Here is a 27,372-nt window from a genome sequence, read left to right as displayed (position 1 = left end):
ATCTCTGTCACCTTTTCACAAAGGACATTCTTTTTTCGGTATGACAAATATAAGCCCTTGTTTTTCGTACCATTTCAACACTCACAGTTTTCTCCTAGAGGTGCATGATTAATGCAGATGAAGTGCTCCCTCACCTCTGATAACAATGCTCTCGTTTATCCATCGGATTTCAAAAGCACGTTTTCTTACTGTTATTGATTGCTGCTTTTTAATACTGGGAGTAGCAGGGGAGAGGAGAGGGAATTTGAGTGCTTTCGTGGTTAGCCAGGAGAGTGGTATGACACATCGTAGAGGCAATTCAGAGCTATTTGTATCTAGCACCTGTTTTATCACAAATAAAAATAGACTTCTATGGAAAGAGATGGAGAACCCTTATCAGCACAACACTGATCCTCTGCAATCTTATCCAGTTCCTTGGTGTATATAAGAATCATTTCAGTAACTTTCCTCTCTTTGCACTTACACTTTCTGTTTACATTTCTGAGCAGCAACATTGTTTGGTCTTCAGTTCCATTGTAAGCAGTGGAAGTCTCTGTATTTACAGATAGATGCAAAAAGAAATATTTTCATGAAGTAAGCCCAGTATGTGGACACTACTGCTGCATTGGCTTCATTCAGTTGTTTGCCATCAGCTCTGGATGTAACAGGATGAGTCTGCCTGGGTCTCATTCTTGAACCTCCTCCCTATGGATGTAGCAGAGATGTCAGCTGTGAGCAACCATATCCGTTGGTAGCTGCACTTATGTGCAGGCTTTACTGACTTGTACTGCAGAAGTGGGAATTCTTCTACTGTTTTTCTTTGGGAAAGAGAGAGAGGGGAAATTTTAAACACTGGATCCTTTGTTTAATGATATCCTGGGGAGGGAAGGCATGTTTCTGATACAGCAGTAATCATCATCAAAGAAAAACCTGTTAAGTCAATGAAGGGGTTGGGGCTGCATGTACTGTAGACATCTAAGTCGTCTCCTCAGGCTTGAGGCTTTGTGGAATCCTTGCTTTTCATTGCCTAGTGGAATGTATTGTCAGCCTAGAAAAAGGAAAGCACACAGACTGTAAGAAGCCCTTTATATGTACTTTTCTTCCAGTTTCTTTCAATTACTCTCCTAATGAGAAACCTTGTCAGTTCAGAGAAATGTTGTTGCCTTACATCATTATGAGGAGTTGGTGGTTTACTGTATGTTAGGAATTCTGTATCCTTTCTCCTCCAGCTAAATATACGATTAGGTAAGGTAAACCACTGGGTGTGTCTGGTCTCTTGTACGCATGTATTTCTAGATAATTTTACTACTCTGAAAATGCTTGTTAAGAAGGAACACTTCTTCCGTACATTGCATGATCAACTCATCACTTTCACAAACGATGGTGTGTATGCTACTGTAGTGAACACCAAGCCTCTTGAGTTTGTTTGCACTGGTTCTCATCCTCTCCAGGACTGAGGGTGTCATGGTAACCGGTTCTGTAGTGTCTTCTTTGTGGTAAATGGAAATGGGAAGCAAACTGAATTCTTAATTTTCATTTGAAAAATGGATTTTGATTGGTTCCGGATTACCTTGTCAGGAATTCTGGGATGACAATTTCATACACACACACCTACTTCTGGAGAGAACTGTTGCACATCCTGCACAGTTCATTGGTCCAGTGAGTGTCCTTATCCTCTAATAGTGGGAATGGGCAGAATCTGACAGGCAACGGAATGTATATCAATGAAAGTATATACATAAGTGAATATACCCGGCTATAGGTATGATGTTCTAGAAATAATTTTATAAATAATTGATTCTTCCAGTAAGGGATTTACCTGAGAGTAATTTTTTCACGAGTCTATTTGTGAAACATTTTCTTATGTGAGCTCCAAAGCAAAGATAAAATTTGAACTAAAATATGCATACCAAGCAAGCTGCAGCATGCATTTAAATGCCTGCCAGTAAGATAGAGCTCATGCTTTGGCAATTTGTCCCATCTCTAATGTGATGTTCAGACTTACTAATATATTGAAAAGATTCCCATAGGGAGGGATCAACGCTGCCACAGTACGACTCGTACTTAATAGCAGTATGAATCAGGAAGTGCCACTTGAAAGAATTCAAAAGGGAAGCTGTCTCTTGAAATTAACAGTTAGTATTTTGTTGTTATTATTCTTTCTTTATGTATCTTTAGAGCTGAGAATCTAGAGCTGGATTCTTACAGAAAACCATTAGGCTGATGTTAAAACCATTGCTTCTACTTTCTTTTGAGAGACAAAATGGAGATTCAGTCTGAGATTTCACCATTAAATAAATAAATAGATAAATAAATAAACTGACCTGAGAACAGAGAAGGTTGAATACTCTAACACCTTTCCAGAACTACCTACTGATGACCACTCAACTTACAAACTGTAATTGGTGCTGCTGTTCCTGCTGCTTGCAGTAGGTCCCACCTGGGGTGCCGGCCCATCCCCTGCATGTGCCTGGTGAGAGCTGCAGGTGCCACTGGTGCAGGACGGCTCTGCCCATCAGGTGGCACCAGCATGGCTGCTGCAAGGGATGAGGTGAGGAGGGCCTGAGGAGTTGCCACTCTGGGTACCAGAGAAGCTCCTGCCATGCTGGGCCAGTTGTAAACCTGGGTCCTCTGTGAGGTGGAGGAGCAGACGTGGCAGCTGAAGTCTGACAGCTGCTCAGTGGCAGCAGGGAGGGAGTCAGAGGCTGGCATGTTTCCCCCTGTACTGCTGCAGCAATGTCTGACAGGGCTGGAGCAGTGATGGTTTGGGTGGTGTCTTTCTTAGGGTGCTTAAGTGATGGGGGCCCCATGGGTCTCTGTGTTGTCTTCCTTTGGTGCTGCCAGCATATCTTGCCCAGCAGTCACTCCCTGCATGGGCTGGGCACCTGGTCTGGTCCTCAGGTAGCTCTCGTTCAGGTTTCCCTGCAGGGCAGGGGCAGCCACCTCTTATCTCCTCATCCCCTTGCTGGCAGTGTTCAGGCAGTTGTGGGTCATCTCTCATGGAGCATGGGTGAGAGTAGAAGAGTGACTGAAAAATGCAAAGGAAAAGAGTTAGTTGCTGTCCATTTGGAACCAAAGGACGGCAAGATACGTGAAATAAGATTTCTAATTGCTGAAGACAAAGGTGAGTACTAAAAAGGCTCATTAGATTAATCCTACAGCTTAAGATGACTAAAATAAGATATGTTGCAAATATATTAAAATACATAAATTCTTCATATCCTGATTTATTTATCTTTCTATTCCATGAGTTCAAATTGGGATATAACCCAAATTTATTTCATCCAAATTTGTACTACTCAGCAGTGATACCTCTAAAATACCCAGAAACGGACAAAGAAAGAAATGGAGATCAGAACATCAACTATCCTTCTCCTCTCTCACCGTGGCTTGTTGTCTTGGAACCTCCATCCCTCCCATCTCAATATTGTGAGAGCCAGTTTATATGTGGAGTGACTGATATATACCTTCCTGTGAGCAGCAAATGCTTCTTCCTCTGCTGGAAATTCGGGAACAGGGGGAGATCTTCTACAGTCACATTGTATTTTGGTGAATCCATGCAGATTAAGTTGGCAAATGAGGTTTTCATGTTTCCAATCTGAAAAGTTTACAAGTCCTTTCCTTCCTAGTACTTGTGACATTGCTTCCCCTTCCCTGTATGGTCCCTGAATAGCCCCTTCTTCCTTAGTGTTGCTCTGGCTCTCCAGATGGGGCGGATGGAAATCAGTTTCCCAGGCAATGTTAATAAAAGAAAACAGCAATCTCTTCCCAGTTTGCCACCACTTCTTGCAGATGTGGTTTGTGCAAGGTAGTAGCTGCATACCCATGTGGTGCTCTGCGTTGTCAGCAGTGTCCCAGAGGCTTCTCTACGGGACCAACTGGAACAAGATACAAAGTGCATTTTGCCAATGGAATAAGCAGGAGATGTGCAACCTCTCTTTGGTTCCTATGCGCTTAGTGGATATTTGAGAAATTTGGAAAGCAAGCAAACGTAATCAGTGGTGTTCTGTAAGCCTTTTAGAAGGCATCCCTCTCTACAGGACCAAGTGCTTCATCTGCAAAGGAGATGTTTGGTCTGGAGGTGTGTCATGAATTTACCTAGATCAATCTATGTCTGTGACAGGAGGGCAGTAGGCCCGTGGACCCCCCGGCCCCCAAGAATGGGAAGGGGAAAAAGGGAAAAGGTGTAGGGAGATGGGAGCAGGGCTCAAGGAAACAAACAGAGCAGCGGCAATGATCTAAGGAGGAAAACTTATTTTACTAACTGTGATATTGGAATGCAAGATAACACAATATAATGCAATCTAATTGAAACTGAGGCTAATAAATCAAGTAAAATAAGAGAGAGTTTTTCAAAGACCAAGAAGCCTACTTTGAAGTTGAAAGCGCACGGCTTGGAAGCACACCCACACCTGCTGCCAGGCAGTGAGAGAGAGAGCAAGCATCCTTTCCATGACGTATTTCCTTCTCTGACCATGGAGCTGGGGAGGGGGAGAGGCAGTTCAAGAAGCATTTGGACGACACATTCAGATTCAGGATTTGAATTTTGGGTGGTCCTTTGTGTAGCCAGGAGCTGGACTGGATGATTCTTGTGGGTTCCTTCCAACTTGGGGTATTTTGCAATACTGTGATTCTGTGATTATTGCACTGCCATTGTTAGTGGCCTGACTTGCCTTAAACCACACTGCTTCCCTATCAAGTTACAGAAGAGTGACCAGAGATATTTCAAATTATTGCCAGCAGACTACAGGGATCAATAGTGTAAAGAACTTGGCAATTGCGGTATTTCTGCAGCACTAGATGCACTTTTTCTTATGTGCTGTATGTATTACTAGGAGAATTTTTGATTGCGTATACATAAAAATGGTCATGGCGGTACTTATTTTTACTTTATCTCATCTTCAGGGAGAAGCAGAAATTGCAGTGCTCTTTCCCCTGGGAGAGCTAGTGAGAATTAGTTACTCTTTGATTGTCTTCTGTTATTGCAAATAATAATCCCAGAGGAGCCCAGTGGAGATTGTATTTCCAAAGTCCATATTGCACCATTCATTTATATATCTTGCTGCATTTCAGAAAATGCAGTGGGTCTCTCGGCAACCCCCTGCCTTCCCTATCAAATATTAGCAACTCCATTTTGTGAAATCAGGGACAAAAAGCAGCAGGGATAAATGAGTCACTCAGAATTAAAGAGCAGCTTGTTAATAGAAACACAGATCCGTGTGGAGAGTTGATCACAAAGATTCCAGGTATTTTTCAGCTGGGGAAGTGTTTCCAAGCCCCTTTCTCACTGAAGCTTTGCAAACTGTTTTCCCAAGACTCTGCAACTCTGCTTCCCTCTGAAAGGCATTTTGGCATGTTTTTCTTGATGAGTTTTGTAGTATGAACGATCTGTTAATACCACTACCAGTGCAGAGCTTACTTCTTAACAGAGAGACTGTCCCTTTACATGTTGCGAGATTAATGCTAAGGAACCATATTTATATGGCTAGTATAAACACATGTTTTTATATTATAAACATATATGGCTAACTAAATCATTTGATTGATTTAAGCTGTCTGCCTGGTCTTCAAATATTTGAGAATGCACAGCAATGTTATCACTTTCATCATCTAAGCAAAATCTGTTCTACTTGTGTTTTGTAGGCCAATAGTACATAGCTGACATCCATGATGAGCTTTTTCATTTGTGATTAGTAAATTATCTTTTACAGTTTCCCAATGTGATGGCTCCAAGCCATCATTTACAGAAGAGTGGAAAAGCTACTGAATTGTTGATCTGCAGGGGAACTAATTTTATGTATAGAAGAGGAAGTAGACTGTGGAGTTTTATAAAGGATTAAGCCTTTTTCTTCCTGTAAGGCTTTGCAAGGATTTCTAGGATCCTTGTCTTCATGTACAGTAGCAGAACCCAGGCTCTAGTGTTGGACTTCACTTAGTCTTTAGGATTTTTATTTGAGCAAAAATCTGTAGATATGCACATTTATACACACTCTACTGCCTTCTACAGACAAAGTAGTCTTCATGTGGCCTGTGAGATGGTATTTTATTTAGTACATCAGAATATCAGTGCTTTTTACTTGTTTCTGCTGTAGTGCAAACAGTGAAGCCAAGATTTTGCCACATAAGAAAAAACTCTTGATGTCAACATTTAGGTTCTTGAAAAATATGAAGGCTGATCATCTTTTGAGTCTTCCCATGTCTTTTTAAGATGCCTTATGTATTATCTCTTTAAAAGAGAACAGAAATCGTACAGATTCCTTCCTTCTGCAAAAAGACTACTTAAATTACTCCAAACTTGTTCCCGCTGGCACCATGGATGCATTTTGAAAATAATGGGTAGCACTGTGTGCCTTTCTGTTGTGGTTTTGTGGGGAAAGAAGGATCATCTCCATGTTACTTCCAAGTATTGTGCAAAATGAATCAAAGGAGAAAAAAAATTCTACTCGGAGTTTTCCCTCTTCCAAGTGGAAATTGCTTATTATCACTGTGTACCTATAGTTCATTTCTTATGGCAAAGGAAAAGATGTAAACAACATCATACCCTCTGATCTGTTTGAGTGTTTAAGCAGAAAAAGTGTGAGTTCCAGCTGCAGGGGCAACATCAGCACCAGTTGCTTTGGATTCTTACTGGTTTGGGCTGTGAGAGATGACACCTCAGGCTGATGTCTGTCTGGGGCTCTCAGCCTTTCCTGGATTCTGTCTTGCAGGCAGAAATCTGTATTGTCTGTATTCCATTCACCACAGCAACAATGACATTTAAATCTCAGTTGTACTTCAAGTCAAACAGTTACTGAAACATCATAGTGTACTTGTGCCCTTCCCAGACAGGCTTATGCAAATATGCACGACTGCTCTTGACAGAGCTAGAAGAAATTCGTCCCTGATGGTGTTGTTTCTCACGGGAAAGAGCATTCAGATACAGAGTGAAAAATGAAAGAAAAAACTCTTCTTTCTCAATTTGTTTTCCTTTTTTCTATTGTCTCTACTAGTCAACAGAAGAGCAACCCAACATACCGTATCCATTTACTGTTTGAACATTCAGAGATGCTTGAATGTCTTACTCGTAATTTAGGAATTGTTTCAGGGAAACACTAAAAATATGCATTGAAGTAACCAACATAAACTCCCAGATAGAAATTAGCTCCTTTTTTTTTGTTGTTTGTTTTTTGCCAGTGCAGTTGATGTTGAGAAATGAACTAAGCTTCTTCCTCAAAGTCACAGCTATAGATCAGCTAGAAGCTTGAAGGACTACTTCAATCCTGATAGGTGACACATTGATCTACAGCTTCAAGAACAGTGCCAAGAAGGGAAAATCAACAAGATCTTCACCTGATTTATGTAGGCTGTAGCTTTCTTCTGTTGCTTGCCTTGCCTTTAAAAGGTGATCTCATGGAGGCATAATTAAAACTTGATGATGTTATTAAATAATCATGATGATTTGTGTCCCCGTGTTGCAGCCGTATGTATGTTTTTGTGTTGCTTACAAATGGGGCTAGTTCCTGCTTGTGAAAATGAAGGTTACAGTGTACTTACTGGGCTTAAGGCCAGAAATTTTTTCCTGCAGCTCTTTTCTGAAAGGTCTCCAAATTATTCCAATCTCTGTTTCTGTTTACAATTAGTCAAACTGCAAGTTAGTGGAAAAAAAAATTAATCAATTGACAGCTGAGCAGCCTCTATATTTGCCCACTCTGTGGAGAGAGGCAGTACCCTGACAGCAGAGATGCTGACTTAGAGCTGGAGGCAGTGGAAGTTGTGACTCAGTATTTACTGTGATCTGCAAACCACTGGTAACTAAGTTTTGCCTTTTTCTTCGTCCTCATCTTGATTGAATAATAGAGAAAGAAAGTGTAGGGTCAAGGTTTCTCTCATTAGAGAAACTGACCTGCAGCCTACAGATACACTCTAATATAAAGATTGCTGATATGCTTCATTTACGATGTTCCCATTGAATTAAATTACTTGGGATAGAATTTTTGAGATATACAAAAAGCTGCCTTTGAAATCAATTATGGATATTTTTCTCTCAGAGAGAAAAGGCCAGTGTGCACTGGGTTTAATGCCTTGTTTCATGCTGTGATTTACAGTGACAATACAGGCTACATTCTTCTGCTTAGTGTTTCTTCTCATCATTATGGTATTTCATGACAAGCTCCCTCTGAGAATCTGGACTGTTGTGTCTCTAACATTATTACAGGCTGAAGGTCTGATTACTGGAAGTGCTGAGCCCTTGCAGCTCCAGTTGGATGAATGGAAACTGAAGGTGCTCTGAAAATCATGCCTGAGGTGTTGTAAAGCAAATGAGCCCTGCCTCATAAATACAGGTCTCTGCTTTGACTAATTCACCCTTGTCAGCACATCCTTTTAAGTAAATGGTGTTTATTTGATTACAATGAAACCTATGCTTCAAAATTAAGTCTTATCTTTGCTACGTAGCTGAGGATTTGATTAGATCTTAGTAAATCTGGTGTTAAAATTAAGCCTCAGATGTACAATTAAGCTTCAGAGATTTGCTTTGTAATTGGAATATTGCATCTTGAGAAAGATCAGAAACCATATTTCTTAGAGGCTTCAGGTGATTGAAAGCACATCTGGTGTTTGTTTGGTGTTCATAGCAGCTACTAACATGGCAGAAGTTACTAAATATGCTGGATGGTTATTTTTGTGGATAGAAGGAGGTACTAAGACCAAGAGCTTGAAGCTCATACAAGGAGTCAGCCTGCCTGTACTGTTCACATTCAGTTCATTCTAATTTCTGTGGTTTCACTAAGATATATCATGTAGAAATATCATGTACTGAGAAATATCATGTACTGACGCAGCTTCATTGAAAAGGGTACTTTATCCCAATGCTGAATACTACCACTCTTGAAGAGGATAAAACCTACCTAAGCTATGGCTGTTTGATCCTAGAGGAAGGGAAGATGCTGCTGTATGGGCATGTGAGTGGCTACTGAAAAAGATCAGAAGAACACTAGATGGAAAATTGAGAGATGAAACTGAGAGATTTGAGAACTGGGTATGTGATAAAGAACTGAGTCAACCTGTTCTTTTTAAAGAGGATAAATGTGCAGCCTACTGAGGTGGCCCTCCAAGCCACGGCAAGTTTTTAAGATCTCTTCTGCCCTTGGCTAAAGCCCTTTTTGTTCCCAGGTTCTCAGGGAGGCCCACAGTTCAGTGTTGCTTCAGCTCTGCCATTAGTTCTTGAAAATACCTTCTTTGCTCCAGGAGATTCATAGCGGTCTTATCAAATTAAACTCTTCCTTTCTAGAATCGTAATTGTAGTAGTGTTTCATTTTGCCTTTCTTAAAGCCTGTGTTTGATTTTTATAAATTATGTTTTGTGTGTGTTGTGTTTTGTTGTTTTTGTTTTTTTTTTTCTTTGCCCTACCTCAAATAAGGGACAGGTGACATAAGATCCATTTATTTTGTTTCCAGTTATTTTCAAAGAACAAATGTAATTGCTTGTATTTTCATCCATATGTCTATCTAGATTTCTCTGTTTACCTCTGTGGTATGCCCATATACAATACAGTAGCTAATCAGTTGTGTCAACAGAGCTTCATATTTCAGTACAGTGGTCTAATATTGTTTGATCACAACCCCAGGCAACACTACAGGCTTGGAATAGTGTCTTGAAGGCTGTGTGAAAGAAATGGACCTGAGGGTATTGGTTGACACAGCTAAAAATGACCCAGTAGTGTGCCCAGCTTGCCAAGAAGGCCAATGCCGGCTTGTATCAGAAATAATGTAGCCAGCAGGAGCAGGAAAATTATCACCTCCCTGTACTCGGCTCTGGTGAGTGAGTACCTTGAGTACTGTATTGAGTTTTAGGCCCCTTCAAGGGGGCCTGGAGTGTGTTCAGAGAAGGGCAGTGAAGCTGGTGAGAGATCTGGAGCACAAGTCTTATGAGGAATGGCTGAGGTAACTGGGATTCTTCAGTCTGAAAGATGGGAAGCTCAAGGGAGACCTCATTGCGCTCTATAACTACCTGAAAGGAGATTCTGGAAAGGTGGCAGTTGGCTTCTTCTCCCTAGTAACTAGTGATAGGGTGGAAGGTAATGGCCTCAAATTCCGGTTGGCTATTAGAAAACATTTTTCCTCTGGAAGAGTGGTCAGGCACTGGAATGGGCTGCCCAGGGAGGTTGAGTTACTATCACTGAAGGTGCTCAAGAAATACTTGGATGTTTTACTAAGGGATATGGTTTAGTGGAGAAATGCTGGTGGTAGGTGGACGATTGGAGTAGATGATGTTGGAGGTCTTTTCCAACATTGGTGATTTTATTTTGTGACTCGTGCTTAGTGTTTGGTTCTCAGCTGACAGTAGGATACACACCGTTAGCAGTCGAAAGACTGTTTCATTGAGAATACTTATGTTTCTGCCTGTGTCTTTCTCTGTCCCGAGAACAATAAAAACTTAGCACTGGTTAGGCACCCATTGTGAGAATATTCAGGCAAGGAGGTCATTGCTTCCTCTTGCTCTTGCTGATGGTCTCATGCAGAGAAGCACTGTGTTTCATTAACTTTAAGACTGTAGACTAAGGCTAGATTTTCAAGATAATGTTTTGACAACCTTTGCTACTGGAACTATGATTCTTGTGAATTATGGTTTGTGACGTTGTACTATATTTGCGTTTGGGGGGATTTTTTGTGGTGTTCTTATTTTTTCTTTTTTCCACTCGTGCCTTTAAATGTTTTATTCCACTACTCCTTGTTTTTCTGTTTTTAGCCAGTGAGACGTGCAACGATTTCCATCCCATGTTCTTCACACATGACAGATCGTTTGAGGAGTTCTTCTGTATCTGCATTCAGCTCTTGAACAAGACATGGAAGGAAATGAGGGCAACTTCGGAGGACTTCAATAAGGCAAGAAAAGGGGTGGGGACGGAATCACTGGGCAAAATGGTGAAACAAGGCCATTCTTCCCTAGAGGTACAGGGATTTACTGATCCTATGTCTGCTGAATACTGTGGGATTTCTTCTGTTCATATTCTCTACACATTGGAGGGGCAGCATTTAGAAAGTAGCAGTTGGAATGGAAGATATAAGAGAAGTTCATAGACCTTTTTCAATCATCTTTAACTGCAGACTGAAAATAAAAACCTGGCTTGAGGCGAATTTCTGCCTTTTTATGTTAGCAATATTATGCTGAAGTGCTGCAGCCTCTAATGTTGTAAATAATGCAAAGAGAGTGCTGCAGTGATAATTCTGTGCATCCCTTTCATTTCATACAAGCGCTAAAGTGGTAAAATATTCAAGAGGGGTCACAGTCCTGACAAAGTGCTGTACAGTCTGGCCAGCTGAAACAGAACAAATAACTATTGCTATTACACCCTTTTCATTGTAAGAGAAATCTGAAAGTTTCAACCAATGTTCTGACAGCAAAGCTGTTGAGAACAAGGCTGTGTGTCTTTATGGGCCCTAGGCATCCTGGTTTAACTGTGTAGCGTAAGAAGAGGCTGAACAGTATATATGGCATTTTGCCAACAAAATTGTGCTTATGCGACTTGATGGCATCTTTAGCATCTTTATCATTTTTGTGATCCTTCAACTGAATCGTGAGCCTCTACTTGAGACCAGATGTTGATTATAGACATACTACTTGAGTATGAGAAGTGAGACTGCTGCATTGTGTCATCATCTCCCAAAGAAGTGCTGTTATCACCAGATGTGAATGTTATGTGTACACTAGTAAGGATGATCGTGCCTAACTTCTGTCTGGAACTGCTCTCAATGAAATGGTCTAAGTGTCCATTTTCCACTGCAGAGGAAAGGTGAATCCTTAGGACACAGTATGAAATAACCTTTGTTGATTTCTTCTTGGTAAGATACCTCTTGTTAGTGGCAATACCTGAACTCTGGCAAAAAAAAAAAAAAAAAACAAAACTGAAGGGAAGTCCAAAATGCCAAGTGTCGGGGCAGGATAACCTAGAGGCTTGTTCTTGTGTGGAATTTCTGACACGCTTCTTTTTCCAAATGGTACAGAACTGCAAAGAGTAATAGCAAGGCAATCTACTGAAGAACGTAGAATATGAAAATTAAGGACTTAAAAGTAATAACTTTTTTTTAATAGACCTCTTCGTAATATGTGGTTGTGTTAAACAAGTGTATTAATATCTGCCTATTGGTTATAGGCCTTCTGTCTCAGGAAAAGAATTTCTGTATATAACTTACTACAACTTTAGTTGGAATATCATTAGTAATCCTAGGGAATTCAGGTAAAAGTTGGTCTATTTCTCTCAATGGCCAAAAACATCCTAAAAGGAAATACAGAAATTTGTTAGAGTTAGACTTTGGAACTTTGGAAGATCAGGTGGTTTCTTCTCAGATCTGTTAAGTGAGTTATTTGTGGTTTTATGTTACTGAAAATCTAGTGAGTTTACCCAGCAGTTCTTCCGGAATGTGCAGGCTGGCAATAGATTCCACTGCCTGTGTCATGGAAGACATAGGCAGCCTTTAACTTCATGGAATAAATGTGTGTGCTCTTTCAGCCCAGAAGGCCAACGGTATCCTGCACTGCATCAAAAGAGGGGTGGCCAGAATGGTGAAGGAGGTGATTGTTCCTCTGTACTCTACCCTCATGAGGCCCCATCTGGAGTACTGCATCCAGATCTGGGGCCTCCAGGAAAGATGTGGAGCTTTTAGAGCGGGTCCACAGGAGGGCCATGATCAGAGGGCTGAAGTATGAAGTGCTGTGAAGACAGGCTGAAGGAGCTTGACTTGTTTATCTTGGAGAAGACTCAGGGGAGACCTCATTATGGCCTTCCAGTATTTAAATAGAGATTATAAACAGGAGGGAAATCAACTTTTTACATGGTTAGATTTTGAAAAGAAAAGGGGAAATGGTTTTAAACTAAAGGAGGAGGAATTTAGATTAGATGTTAGGGAAGATTTTCACTGAGAGAGTGGTAAGGTGCTGGCACAGGCTGCCCAAAGGATGCGTGGATACCCTATCCCTGGAGGAGCTCAAGGCCAGGCTAGATGGGGCCCTGAGCAACATGATCAAGTTCTTAATCTAGTGACATGCAACCCCAGTCACAGCACGGGGGTTGGAACTAGATGGTCTTTGAGGTACCTTCCAACCCAAGCCATTCTGTGATTCTTGGAAACATGAGAGTTGTGGGTGGTGCTTGAAAGGCCCATCCAGGATCTCTGCTGTTGAATTCATTCTTGGATTTGTAACCCTTTTCTTTAAGCGGGGGGAATGCTAAACTCCTGTGGTTTTCTTTTCTAGCAATTCAGTTACAGTCTGCTTATCTAAATCCTTTCTCCTAGTCACAAGATTTTTCTTCTCTTAGCCACTTCAGATGACGTTCTGTGGTGATGTGGTGGTATGCATTACTCAGCTGATAACTATCTTAAAGGGATCTGTGAGTAAGGTAAACTATGTTGTCATGTGGGCTTGCGAAGCACTTCTGGATTTGCGGAGGATGAGATGTTATGTAGTGGTACCCAAAGTTTATTCATCTGGTTGGTACCTGACAGCTGCCTGTGCTGATGACTTTATCAAACCAAACCAAGCAACTTTGTTTTTAATCATTACCTGGCAAGCAGCTTTGGTGACCTTGGCACATTAATATTCTTTGTTCATCCTTTCTATGTGCTGAGTACCTGTTCTTTATGCACACGTTTTATAAACTTGGCAAGCAGAAGCTGTATAAGACCCAAGGTGCATTTGGCCTACCCTTTCAGGAGACCTGGAGATTCCATTAAAAAGCTCATCTAGTTGCTTTAGCATTTAGTCATAATTGAAGAGAAGGAGCTTTGTTAGTTGAATTTTAAACCTCTGATTAGTCACAATAGTTTGCATAGGAGAGGTGGTAGGAGGCTTGTATGCAAGTAGGAGGACTTATTTCCTCATGTCCTGCATTGAAGAGTTACAGGTGCTTCAGAGAAGTGATCTAATGCTTCCCAATAGTTTAGAATCATGGAATCGTTTAAGTTGGAAGGGACCATTAAGGGTCAGCTATTCCACTTGCCCTGAAATGAACAGGGACATCTACATCTCAGTCAAATTACTCTGAACCCAGTCCAGTATGACCTGGAATGTCTCCAGGGGTGGGATATCCACCACATCTCTGTCAAGCTACTGTGCTTCACTATTCTTATCATAAAACAAACAAACAAACAAAAAAACCTTCCTTCTTTCAGTTGGAAACCTTGTCCTACCACAATAGACTGTGTAAACAGTTTGTCCCCTTCTTTCTTACAGCTCTTCTTTACATACTGAAAGGCTACTATTAGGTCACTTTGGAGCCTTCTTTTCTCCTGGCTGAACAGCCCCAGCTCTCAGCTTGCCCTTGTAGGGGAATTGTCCATCACTTTAATCATCTTTGTGGCACTCCTCTGGATGCACTCCAACAGGTCTACGTCTTTGCTATACTGAGGACTCCACATCTGCACACAATACTACAGGTGAGGTCTTACCACAGAGAGTTGAGGGGCATGATTACCATTCCCAGTCTTCTGGCCACACTTCTTTTGATGCAGCCTGGGATACGTTTGGCTTCCTGGGCTGAAGGCACATTGGTGGCTCATGTCCAGCTTGCCATCCACCAGAACACCAACATCTTTTTTAGCAAAAAGGTGCTCTACCCTTTTATCCTCCAGTTTATATTGATAGTGGAGTTTGTCACAACCTGGGTGCAAGACCTTTATTTGGGTTTGTTGAATGTCATGAGATTCACCTGGACCCTCTCTGGATGGCATCCCGTCCCTCCCAACTACATCACACAGCTTGGCGTCATCTGCGAACTTGCTGAGGGTGCACTCAATCCCATTTTTGATGTCACTAATGAGGATATTAAACAGTGTTAGCCCCAGTACTGACACCGGAAGGGCACCACTCATCACTGATCTCCGTCTGGACATTGAGCCATTGACGGCCACTCTCTGGGTGTGAACTTACAACCAGTTCCTCCTCCATTTGACATCCACCCATCACATCTATATCTTTCCAACTTGAGTTAAGGATGTTATGAGGCTCTGTGTCAGAGGCGTTACTGAAGTCCAGATAGATGATATCAGTGTCTCTGTCTTTGTCCATTCATGAAGTTATGCCATCATAGAAGACCACTAGATTGTTCAGGTAAGACCTGCCCTTGGTGAAGCTATGCTGGCTGTCCCATCACCTCCCTGTCTTCCATGTGCCTTAGCATAAGTTCCAGCAGTATCTGTTCCATGATGTTCCTTGGCACAGAGGCCAATGGATTGATAGTTCCTTGGGTCATCCTTTTTCCCTTCTTAAAAATAGGTGTGATGTTGCCTTTTTTTCAGTCACCAGGGACTTCACCTGACTGCCATTTTTCAAATATCATTATGAGTGTTTTGGCGACTACATCAGTCAATTCCCTCAAGACTCTAGAATGCATCTATGACCTATAGACATATAGATGTTCAGGTTTCTCAGGTAGTTATGAGCCTGGTTTTTGCTTGCAGGTTTCAGAGCTTATTCAAAGATTAAGACTCTTTTGGCAATAATATCACATACTACACCTCCGTGGTTCCACAGTCTATCTTGTAGAGATTCCATATAGGTTTGTTCATTTTTTTAAAAAAGACTTAGTAAGTAAATAAAATGGCACTTTATTTATAGTTAGAAGAATGTGATGGTGTTTTAGTGAGACATTTATGATCTCATGCTTTGTCTCTCTGATTCTCATTCATTAAAACAGGCATTTTTTGTCAGGCTTAACTCCCTTGCATTAGCAAAACTCCTTGGATCTCTATGGTGATAGTACGATACTGTCAGACCTGAAACCTTTTTTAAAGTCTCTCAGTATACTAGTGGATGTCTGAATAGAATAATTCAGTCAGGCAGCTAAACATATATTTTGCTTTTGTAATATTTTAAGGCATGCATAATTCACGTCTGGTGAGTTTTCTAGAGAAATTAAGATACAATGGGATAGACAGACATGCAAGTGGCAACAGTTCCATTTGAAACCTTTTTGTTTTTCTTTGAGCCTACAGATGATCAAAGGACACTTAACAAGCTCTATCCTCCACAGTCATTTGTGAGCAGACAGCATAGCTTATGTTTTTGAAAATATAAAGCTTGGAGACAAGATTATATAATTCTGTGTTTTATTGCAACAGAAGAAAACATTGTGTATAGCTTTTGGAGACAGTTCTGACTGTAAGAAAGCTGAACTGATTTATACTCCAGCATCTAGAATCCTTCATCACCAGCCTGCCAGTTTAAATAGGTGTCTGTCAGTCAGTTTTTCCTCCTGTAGGGGCCAGCTATATTCTGCTTGGCTCAGGGTATCCAGGCTCTGCTGTCACACAGGCTATGATGTACTTGAGTTGGCCGGTTGTATTTTTAACGTGATAGTCAGTTGAATATTTGGTACTGGCTCCACACTATAAAATAACCCCTATGAGGCCAAATTGAAGGATACTCTTAAAGGAAATCTGTATTGATCTCCACTAGTTATAGTTAGGTGGATGGATGCCCCTGTGTTGTCCTAATGAGAGTTTACTTAGAGATATCCTGTGTTAGTGATCTTCTTGTAAAATACACTCATTGTGAGACAAGGAGACTGCAGATAGAAGATGTGGGGAATGTGATTATCCTCTCACCTCTGTTCTCCAAAGATTTGTCTGATGTTTTTTATGAATTTGAAATTCATGTACTAATAGGAAGAAAGGTATCTTGTCTTGTTAGACCTGCAGAACAATATGAGATCTGCTAATTCCCTGCTTAGTGCCATCTTAAAAAGAAAACAAACAACAACAAAGGAGAGTAAGGGTAAAAATTACTGACTCCAGCCCCAGGATGTAAGAAAAAATAAAGTTACTTGATTCACCAACCAAGGTTTTGAATCAGTTTTGTAGAGAGTAAACATAATGATAGCAATTTTTATTAGTCTATGGGATAGTTTTATGTTTTTAGATGGCATAAAAATCACTAGTCATAACAAGACACAGATTATCCTTGCAACAGAACTTAAGCTGAGCTAACTGAAAAACTGTGGGGTACAATGCTTGAAATCAAAATCTCTGCACTCACTGAAACTATAGGTTTAGAGAATGGAAAAGCAGAGGAAGGTCAGCTAATGGTGCCACTGACGCATTTTCCTCATTACTGAGAATTCAATTTATTTTGCCCTTTGGACATATGTTTCAGATCACTGAAGTAAAAAATACCAATTTTAAAATGTTCTATGAAAATGTGTTTTGTATTGGTGTAACAACTCCAAAAATCTCTGTTTTCAGTATCTTGGTGTAGCTGGCCCTGGTCCCACACCAGCAGACCTGCATACCCTGGAGTAGTTATGCTTATCATGTAGATTCACACAATCATAGAATGGTTGGCACAGACCTTTAAATGTCATTTAGTCCAACTCCCCTGTAATGAACAGGGATACCTGCAGCTAGATCAGGTTGCTCTGAGCCCTGTCCAGCCTGACCTTGAATGTCTACAGGGACAGAGACATCCATTTGGAAAGCAGCAATGGTATGTTCTTACAGCAGCAGCTGGCTTGTGTATCTGGCCATGTCAGTGACAAGCCAGCCCTTGGCGCTGGGTCTGTGCAGAAGAGGGGCCTACTCTGCAAGGGGATGATATATGGCTCTGATGGGTATAAACAGGAAAGCACTGTGTTGTGCAGTAATCGGTATAGCAGATACTGTTCACAGTGGCAGCAGATGCAAACAATAAATGCCCTACGTGAGTCCTGTAATTAAATACCAAAGCAGACAGTGAAGCACTTGATAACCACAGAAGATGTTTATTGCTCATGCTCAGACCCTGTGAACGTTTTTCCTTGCTCTATGACAAGATAACAGAAAAGGTAACCAAGCATAACATAAAAATGAGAAATACTATTTCTTTCCTGGATGATGGTTCAGAAATGCTGCATCACAGGTTCCTCAGCTTCTTAATGTACTGAAGGCAGCTGTAGAATGAATCACTGGGTTCAGAGTGTGACCAAATCTTCATGGGCAGGATTTTAAGGAGGGACACTGTGTAAGTAGTGTTCTGTGTGGAAACAAGTGTGGTGGACCCACATCACCACAAAGTAGTACAAGCTGGCCATGGGGAAGCAGAGGTCTGAGCAGCATGTTTGGGAAAGTTCAGGACAGCAATACAAGGTGACAGTAATGGAGGAGCTCTCACCTGCCTCCTGGGTGTCCTACAAGCAGGGGACACTCCAAGGGCAGAATGTGCATGGATCCTGTTCAAAATGCCCCCCTAACAGCAATCTTGTCCCAGATTTATGTGCTAGACTGTGTCATGGCAGCTCCATAGGCTCTGCCTTGCAGCAGGCCAGTAGGGGAAGCAGGTTTCCTCCTGTACTTGGGTGATGCCCTCCAGCAATAGTAACAGCACCTCACAGTTTTCTCCTTGATAAAACCACTTTACAGATGGCAAGGGTATGCAGAGCCTAAGTGTCTTGACCGTAATACAGCAGCAGGGCCAAGAACAGCAACAAGGATTCTGTCCAGCTGCTCCAGCCTCCTCCATCAGGCACGCTGCACGTCCATCCTCACGGCAGTGTTCGAGCCTGTCTGGCCCTGCTGTTCCCAGCCATGCATAGAGATGTGGGGAGGATAATGCCAAAGGGAAGAACAATTTTCTTAAAGAGGAGAGAAAAATTAGTTAAAACAAACCAACTTGCAAGTCAAATCCTTTGGTCTTTCTGTGAACCTGTCTGCCACTTGCTTTTCCTTTTAATTATTAAGGAGGGGAAAGGGTGGTAAATAGCTCTTCCACAGATGTTCCCCAAAGCAGGTGGTGTTTTCTTATCAGTGTCTCAGTAGCCAGAAACAGATGCATTTATCTTCATTTGAGAGCTCTTTTGGAAGAATTTTCTTTGTGTTTTACTTGTGGGAAAGACTGGGCCAGTGGAATGATTACACCTCTCTCTTAGCTTTATTGCACCTTCCCTTGGCAGTGCTTTGTTTATATCAGACAGGGATAATGCAAATAAATTATTCTCACATAGAGTGAATTCAGTATTAGCACAAATTCCACATTTTCACACCTGAAGCCATTAGCATTTTAGTAGCTTTTATTGAAAGCAAATCATTGCTATAAATATAATTTGTCATTAATTGTGTAATGTATACATTTATATCAAAAATGTTTAGAGCACTTAACAGTTTGAAAGCCTGCTGCATATCTTGTTCAGAAAATGTGGCTTTTTGATTGAAAAATATCCCCCTTTGAGTACCAACGAGATCCCCTAGCAAGGATAGGAGAGGACAGGATGGTTGTCAGATCTATTCTATTTGTAATCACTTGCTTAAGATGGTTAAAGCAGTGCAGTTCCACATAGTGTTGGGAGATCTTTTCCTAGCACTTGGTCAGTGTTTCCTCTGTGCTTTTTGTGGGCTGGGTACTGCAAGTTTATTTCTTCATCGGCTGCTCATTTGGGAATGGCACTGTTTTGACTTCTCCATCTCTGTGCATTTATCCACACCTGTCAGATCTCCAAATGTGTCCCACTGCGTTTGTCAAAGCAGGTTTATTACTCGTTTGCTGCTTCTGGCTGCAGGAGCCTGAGAAGGGGCATTTAAGACTCTTAACGATGCAGCTTTCCAGTTCCTGAAGGATCGATCTGTAAAAGTCAGCTGTAACTTCAAATATTCATATCCCAAAGGTTTGGACTATCAAACTCATAGGAACCGAACTTGCATTTTTAAATGTAATTAGTGGCCTCTTTCTGAGAATCTTTCAGTTTTCACCGGCGTTGTCAAGAATATATAGAATAGAATCAAATATTTCAAAAACATAAGAGTTAATTTGTGAAGTATAAATTCTCATACTGGATAATGAAGCGGAATGGAAAGATGTTCTTGCCCTTTCTCTGCACCTCACAGGGTTTCTAGTTTAAAGATTTATTTTTTATTTAAAAATAGTTTCTTCGTTACTTCCTGTCTTTGCCAGAAGGCTTTGGAAGTCTTTAGTAGCGGGGTCACATCTTGTTGTTACTGTAGCTGAACTAGCCTTCTCCAGTGATCACATACTCAGTGATTTCAAGGAGGTCACAGACTTAAAAAGAAAAGCATTTAAAGACTGAAATTCTGCTCGTTTGTGTTCCAGTGTGGGTACATTAAAAAAGAGATGGATTCTTCAGCAAAGGAGAATGTCTCAGCAAAGCATCTCTTATTATTAGGAAAAGTATTTTTTATTGTTTTGTTGCTGTTGTTTATTTGTTTAAAAAAGAAAAGAAAAAAGGCTATTTTAATGAAATCCACTCCTTGGTCAAAAATTTATTTGACTTATCCATTCCCCAGTGATGGAAATCTTTTGTGGTTTCAGCAATGTAAACTCTTACTTGTGAAAACTTCGCCTTCATTGACAGAGTGGATTTTATCCCACTGCTTTCTAATGAAGTCTGTGTGTTGCTGTAGAACACACGCAGATCTGCTTAACACCCTGTAGATGGCAATTTTTAAAACCGCTGGTACTTCACATTTTCAAAGTGTTCTTCATTTTCATCTCCGTGGGCGCTGATCAAGCCAATAAGCATCTTAGCCTTCGAAAAAATGATTGAGTGGTAAGCCTGATAACCAGAGGAGAAATGTTGGGTGCAAGTTATCAGTGCTAACCCCCTTCTTTGTGCTCTGCAAGAACGTTTTCCACCAGGAAAGAATCCTCCTTGTGTAAGCAGGGTATATTAATCGCTAAAAGGAATGATAGAACTTAACTGGAACTGTCATGAAAGCAGCATATTTTGTGATGCTGCCCTTGTCATTCTTGGATTAAAGTGTGGGCATAATCAGGTCCTAGGAACCACTCTTTTCTCTGTGTTTTTATTTCTTCTTTCTAGGATATGTTTCTGTAGTACAGTTAAATCAGAAGTGCATGGCATATGGCTTTTTGCTGCATGAATTGCTGCTGATGTGAATGTCAGTGGGCATATAATACCAGATTTTCATTTTGTGAATCACAATGCATGGAATTTAGCCCAAGAGCTCCCTAGACTATAGACCTTATTATAGGCAAATAAAAAAGAGAATGAAGGGGGGGGGAGGTGGTGTCTCAGAGATTTTGTTTCAGTTGAAATGAGGTTATCGTGATGAACGATGTGACTGACAATGAGATTTTTATAGCTTCTGTTAGAGTAGCAGAAGAGCTCATGTTATTGCTGGTTCGCTTTAAGTAATTGTCATCTGAATAGCGTGGTGGTTGAATAGAGCAGGAAAAAATCTTTCATACATGTCTCGTAAGCAAAGCCAGGGCTTTTTGTTGGTTTTGTCTCATCTGTCCTTTTACAAATGTCCTTTGTTCTTTGGAATGTACGTCTCACATACTGTCTTGGTGGAATACGTCAGTCACTACTAAAAAGGCATCTGCCAATCAGTCTGCTGCATGTCTCTATTTTTAGCAGATGAGGTAACTGGCCAGCATCTGATAGAACGCTCCTGTTACCCAATGTACCAGCGTGAGCCAAGAGCGGGTGGCTCTGTTGCAGCAGAGGCATGCAAGAGGGAGGGCTGCGGACAGAGGCAGTGAGTGGGAGGAGATGAGTACTACCCCCATCCCATGCCCTGCCCCCTGCCCTTCTCCCTTATCAGCCCTGCCTGCACTCACACACAAGGCCAATGGAAGAGCCTGATTCTGGGCTTTTCTTAGGTTACCCGGGGTGCCAGCAGCACTGAATATACAGTCAAGTCATCTTGCGTGGACTGCACAAAGCCCAGCATGGGTGGGAGTGTTTATCTGCATGGATAATCCACCCCAGCACATGAGTCCCTTCAACTTTGTACAGCAAACACATTATCAATAGAGAAGTCTAGAAAACCTTTCTGGAAGCGTTAGGTTTTTCTCCATATAGTTTTGGGGCTTGAGTTTCTTAGGAAAGGCAAGGTAGCTAAGAGTGAGCTTGGGTTCTGACACTCATCCATCAAGAGCAAAACAGAGAAGAATGACAGGTGACCCTTTCAAGGCGATATGACCTGTCTTTCTTTGCCCTTGCACGCTGTCAGTCTGAACAACCACTTGGGAAATACTGTGCATTTACTGATGACTTAAAGAGAATTTATTGATAGACCCCCTCCCATTAGTTACCATTATGTGTGGCTAGCAGATAAACAAGGCCCCCAGAAATGCAAATGATTGTTGAGGAGTATCAAATTAGAAGCTGAGTGCAGGAATGGAGAGAGATTTGATGTATACATATATTGACCCAAACAACACGGTCACAGGTGAAGAAACAAATACCAAACTCTGTGTCAGAATTGTTGAAAAAGACACCAGTGCAGACAATTGAAGGTATTGCTGTGTCAGATGGAGATATTAATGCCTTGACCATGAAACTAAAATGTTTGAGAGCCATTCTTGCGTCAAGAATGTCAAGTCTGCATCTGGAAGAATGGAAGCATCAGGGGAAATAGCTTCCACACATGCTTTGAATTTTATGCTAATTTTTTCTCTCTGGAGATGTATTTCAAGCATCAGTTTTCTGTCTCAGAGAAGCTGGCTGATCTTTATTGTGTTGCTGATATACGAACCTCAGCAGCAAGAGCTTAAGAATTGTGATTGTATCTATTTTGCTTGAATAGTAAAGACCGCCTGGACCTTTCTGTTTTACTTACCCAAGAATCCAAAGGAAACTGCAGGTCCCATCGTATTGTATACTGTCAGCCTTTTCAGAGGTGACTGATTATCCTTTCATATTGAAAATAACATTTCAAAAGTCACCAAGTAGGAAAACAGAACATCCCTATTTTGCAACATCAAATGTGTAAGATGAAGGAAGTAGTCTCATAGCTGTCAAGATTTTCATATCCCTTCCAAGTAGTCTTTTCTGTGTAAGCTAGGGATTTAGAAATTACTAAATGGCTGTTTACTTCCTTGTGATTTATATTTATATATGTATATATATTTGTATTTATATATTTCTATATTTTATATAATTATATATATATATATATTTCTAAGTTTGTGTGATTGTCATGTAACTGATACTTACTCTGCATTTTAAGGCCTGCATGTCTTTTTGTTTTTGTTAAAAGTACATTTATAAGCCAATTGCTAGAGTTTTTTACAGCTTTTTTTTTGGGGGGGGAGGTGGGGAGGGCGGGATTGGGGAGGGAAGTGTGTGGAAATTTTACTGGGTTTCTGTCTTAGTCAACATTTCTTCAGTCTTTCTGTATTCTGGCCTCCAACAGGATTTATTCCCCCTGACTTTCCTTCTGTCTGTTCCCTTTCCTTCAGAGCAATGGCATGGCTCATAAAGCTGCTCCCACCCTCCTTGACATAAGGAGGGTGTTAATGACTTTTCTCACTTTCTGTAGATGAGGTACCTGCTGACAACTTTGCGCTGCCACAACTCCTGTCAGGAGACCAGAAAAGACTTTTGGAGGTTGTGGAATATTGGGAGTCTGTTTGTGAAGCTGGGATAGTGTTTACTGGCAGCTATTTTCAGTGGTGGTGGAAATCTGAAGGATAGCGTTGAAATTTTTAAGTCGAAATTGCATTTAAAGAAGTATTTCTTATTCCTTTAGATTTAGCTATCTGAACAAACAAGTCTCCACTTGCAAGTAACTGCATGAACACAACATTTTAATAGCAATGATAGATAAATTCCTTTATCCAGCATAAGTTTACGTACAGCGGACTGTAGGTTTAATTTCGGCTTAATTTTCTCTGATAAAAGATCTGTGAGTCTGGGAAATAAACCTCAGGTAGAAAATGTTCTATGTGTGCAGTCTGCAAATGGCTTCAGACATACACATGGCCTAAATGGCCTTTCAGAGTGTGCAGTGTTAAAGGTACCACCTAAAGGAAAATCATTAAACCAGTGACCCTACTTAGGAAGAAAAGAAGGGCAACGTCTCCATAAACTTATTTAGTTTTGCGTGAGTTGGGTGTTTTTTTTGTTGGCTTGTTGCTTTTAAGACCCAGAGAACACAATGTTTCATAGCTGCTCCATTTGCTTCAGTTATTATCATTTGAAAGAATTTGATGATTCTAATTTCCTTCTCTACGCTTCTTGATTTTAGTACTAGAGTAACACTTCAGTATCTAGTATTGATTTTTACCATGGCTAGGGCTTTGAAATTAATTTCTGCACCACAGCAGGCTGAGGATACATGATTGCCAATGCAAACTGAGGGCCCAGACTAATTTCATGTTTTGTTCATATAATTGTAGGTCTTTACTGGTAGGATGGTCCCTGTTTTGATGAGTATCGCGTGCTTGTGTGCTGTGGACTATCTGCATGCTGAATTGCATTAGCTAATGCATAGCTAGCTGCTCAAAGGAAGTGATTATTTCCACACCCACCCACCCCCTGGCACTTTTGAGGCAGCATTTGGAGAAACTGCGTATAGTTTTGTGCCCCAATAAAGGGGAGAGGTTGACCAAATTCAGCTAGTCCTGTAGAAGGCCACAATGGTGATCAAGGGGAATGGAGTCTGCTGTTCAAGGGAACTGGGAAAGAGCGACATTTGTTCACCTGGCTGAACAGAGGAGGTTGGATCTAGTTGCTGTCTTTTTCCACTACCTGAACAGGAAGCTGTAGAGAAAATACATGCCCTTCTCAGAAGTAAGCAGTGAAGGGAAAAAACACAGTGGTCACAAACTGCAGAGAAGGAAACTGTAGTTGGACATAAGAATAAAATATTTCCAATTACTGACAATGGTGCCGCACTAGGACAGGTTGCACACTATCTTCATTCTTGGAGAAACTCAAAACTCACCTAGGCAAGACCTTGAGCAAGTTGGCTTAAGCTTGAGCTAAGATCTGATGTGCTTGTGGAGCCTGATGACCACTAGAACTTCCTAGCAACCTGAATTACTCTGTATTTCCATGTGTAGAAAATACCTCATTTTTCAGTACAAGAATGGGGAAAATAGTAATTCGTATCATTATCCATCATTAAAACTAGCACAGACACATAATGAACCAATCTCACAATTTTTTTCTTATGTTAAGGACCTAGGCAGACTTTTTTCCCTTTGTTTATATCCTTTAAAGGTTAATGATGTAGTTGGATACAGTGTTTGCATTTTTATTGTAAGTGACAACGTGTTGGATTTGAGACAATAATGAGATGGGATGAGGAAAACATGATGATATGTCATTCATGCTTTTTCTCAGTGCAGTCTCTCACGTGCAGCCTTAGTACGCAGTAAAACTTGGAGGGCAAGGACAAGAGAACTGGAGCAGTCAGAAAATGAAATCTCGGCTAAAATATCTCTCTCTTTAGGTGATGAAGAAGACAATAGTTATAACTGACAAATTTTGTAGTCTACCAGCATTTATCAGTTTGTACCTACATGACCGCAGCACATGAAATGCTTGCTGTGATTACAGTGTCGAACTGTAACAAACCGTACTCACAGCAAACCCAGTACTGCATCTGCCTTTGGGTGGGCTTCTGTAACTACCACAGCAGCCACAGCTAGGACGGCTCAGGTGTGGAAAGCAGCCAGCCCTTACTGCAGGATTCAGCTCCAGTAGGCAGGTTGCCTGTGGTGACCATTTCAAGAGAGAGTGATATTGGAAGCTTTGCATAGTACAGAGCAAAGCTATTCTGATTGAACTGATAACTAAAAAAATAAATAAAAAGGCTGCAAAGAGACCAAGATAACCAGCAAATCACTTCTTTTTATTTTTTCCAAATAGTACAAAGTGTTATTAAAAGAGAAATAAATTAAGAGCTGTTAAAAATATATTCAGGAATCAAAGGAAGAAAAGCAGGCAGAAAAAAATGTGCAAGCACCATTAAGCTGCAGAAATTTTCTTTGGACACGTTGCAGTACCTTTTCAAAGCAGCATATGGGGTTTATTCTGGTGTCTCTAATTTTAACATGAATGAGAATCACGTGGAATACTCCTGGCATACTGCTTTGAAAATATATCCCTGCATGATTAAGGAAGGCTGAAGTCTTTAAGCCTCTTTCTCTCTCTCTCTCTCTCTCCCCCTCTCTCTCCTTTTTTTTTAAACCAATTCTGAAATGCATCACAGGAAAACATTAATGGAATGAAAATGGTAGAACACTTAATAAAGTGGTAATGTAACAGGTAGAAGTACTACTGGCTTACCACTGTAAATGTCTGTGTTTCAGAGGCTGGGGGCTGGGGGGAGAGGACAGAACTTGCAGTTTATGTCAGTTTTTGCAGCTGCTTCTGCATTGCTTGACTATTATAAATTTATCTCTTCATTTTGAAGATGAAGTAGTGATTCTACCTACCACTTGCAAAGAGCAGGGAATATGTACATCTTTTTTACACCCATAAGGACAAAATAATTTTGTGGGGACATCAGGAAGCATCCAGGCGTGTCTGTTCCATCCTCTTTCTGTCATTTGCTACATCAGAGCAAGTTAAAGAAAGACCAGGTTTCTTCTATCAGTTATCTGATTAACCTAGCTAAGGACAGAGTCCCTACCAGATGCCCACCTCTTCCTCCTCATGTTGACTCTGCTACAGCAGTTGAAGTGAATGGGATCATGGCTCCATCAGATCCACAGCACAGATTTATGCTGAAATTTCAGTCCAAAAACTGCTTTAAAAGAAATTTTTTCCAGCTGATGAGCACAGCTGATGCAAAATCACACATACGTCGTTGGATGAGATAAAAAGCTAGGGCTGTTCAAAAGTCCCAAGGAAAGCTGTGGGACTCCATTAAATAATCATAGAATGATAGAATGGGCTGGTTTGAAAAGGACCACAGTGATCATCTAGTTTCAACCTCCCTGCTATGTGCAGGGTCACCAACCACCAGCCCAGGCTGCCCAGAGCCACATCCATCCTGGCCTTGAATGCCTCCAGGGATGGGACATCCACAGCCTCCTTGGGCAACCTGTTCCAGTGTGTCACCACCCTCTGTGTGAAAAACTTTCTCCTAATATCTAACCTCAACCTCTCCTGTCTCAGTTTAAAACCATTCCCCCATGTCCTATCACTATCCACCCTTGTAAACAGCTGTTCCTCCTCCCACTTATACACTGCCTTCAAGTATTGGAAGGCCACATGAGGTCTTCCTGGAGCCTTTCTAAGCTAAACAAGCCCAGTTCCCTCAACCTTTCCCCATAGGAGAGGTGCTTCAGCCCTCTGATCATCATAGCGGTCCTCCTCTGGACCCGCTCCAAGAGCTCCATGTCCTTCCTGTGCTGTGGGCCCCATGCCTGGACACAGCACTGCAGATGGGGCATCACAGGAGCTGACTAGAGGGGGTCAGTCACCTCCCTCTCCCTGCTGGCCACCCCTCCATTAATGCAGCCCAGAACACAGTTGGCCTTCTGGGCTGCAAGCACACACTGCTGGCTCATGTCCAGCTTCTCGTCCACCAGGACCCCCAAGTCCTTCTCTACAGGGCTACTATCAAGGGGTTCTTCTCCCAGTTTGTATAAATACCTGGGATAATATAATAATAACAAAAGTATTAATAATCCTAACAATAATAACAGTTCCAAGGAACATTGCTTTTC

The 27,372-nt window shown here is 41.2% G+C and overlaps 1 protein-coding gene across 8 annotated transcripts in view; it reads left to right on the top strand.

The window, feature by feature from the left end:
- ELMO1 (engulfment and cell motility 1) overlaps nt 1–27,372 on the top strand; it is a 313,893-nt gene that overhangs the window by 201,773 nt on the left and 84,748 nt on the right. For all 8 annotated transcript variants that reach the window (XM_072328207.1, XM_072328212.1, XM_072328206.1 and 5 more), the window contains one exon: nt 10,705–10,841. In XM_072328207.1, the coding sequence (XP_072184308.1) occupies nt 10,705–10,841 (137 nt within the window). The remainder of the gene's footprint in view (nt 1–10,704; nt 10,842–27,372) is intronic.

The sequence above is a fragment of the Excalfactoria chinensis genome, chromosome 2 (assembly GCF_039878825.1).
Source record: "Excalfactoria chinensis isolate bCotChi1 chromosome 2, bCotChi1.hap2, whole genome shotgun sequence".
NCBI lineage: Eukaryota > Metazoa > Chordata > Aves > Galliformes > Phasianidae > Excalfactoria > Excalfactoria chinensis.
Note: the sequence above shows the minus strand (reverse complement) of the source record. Positions and strands in the feature narration are given on the sequence as shown.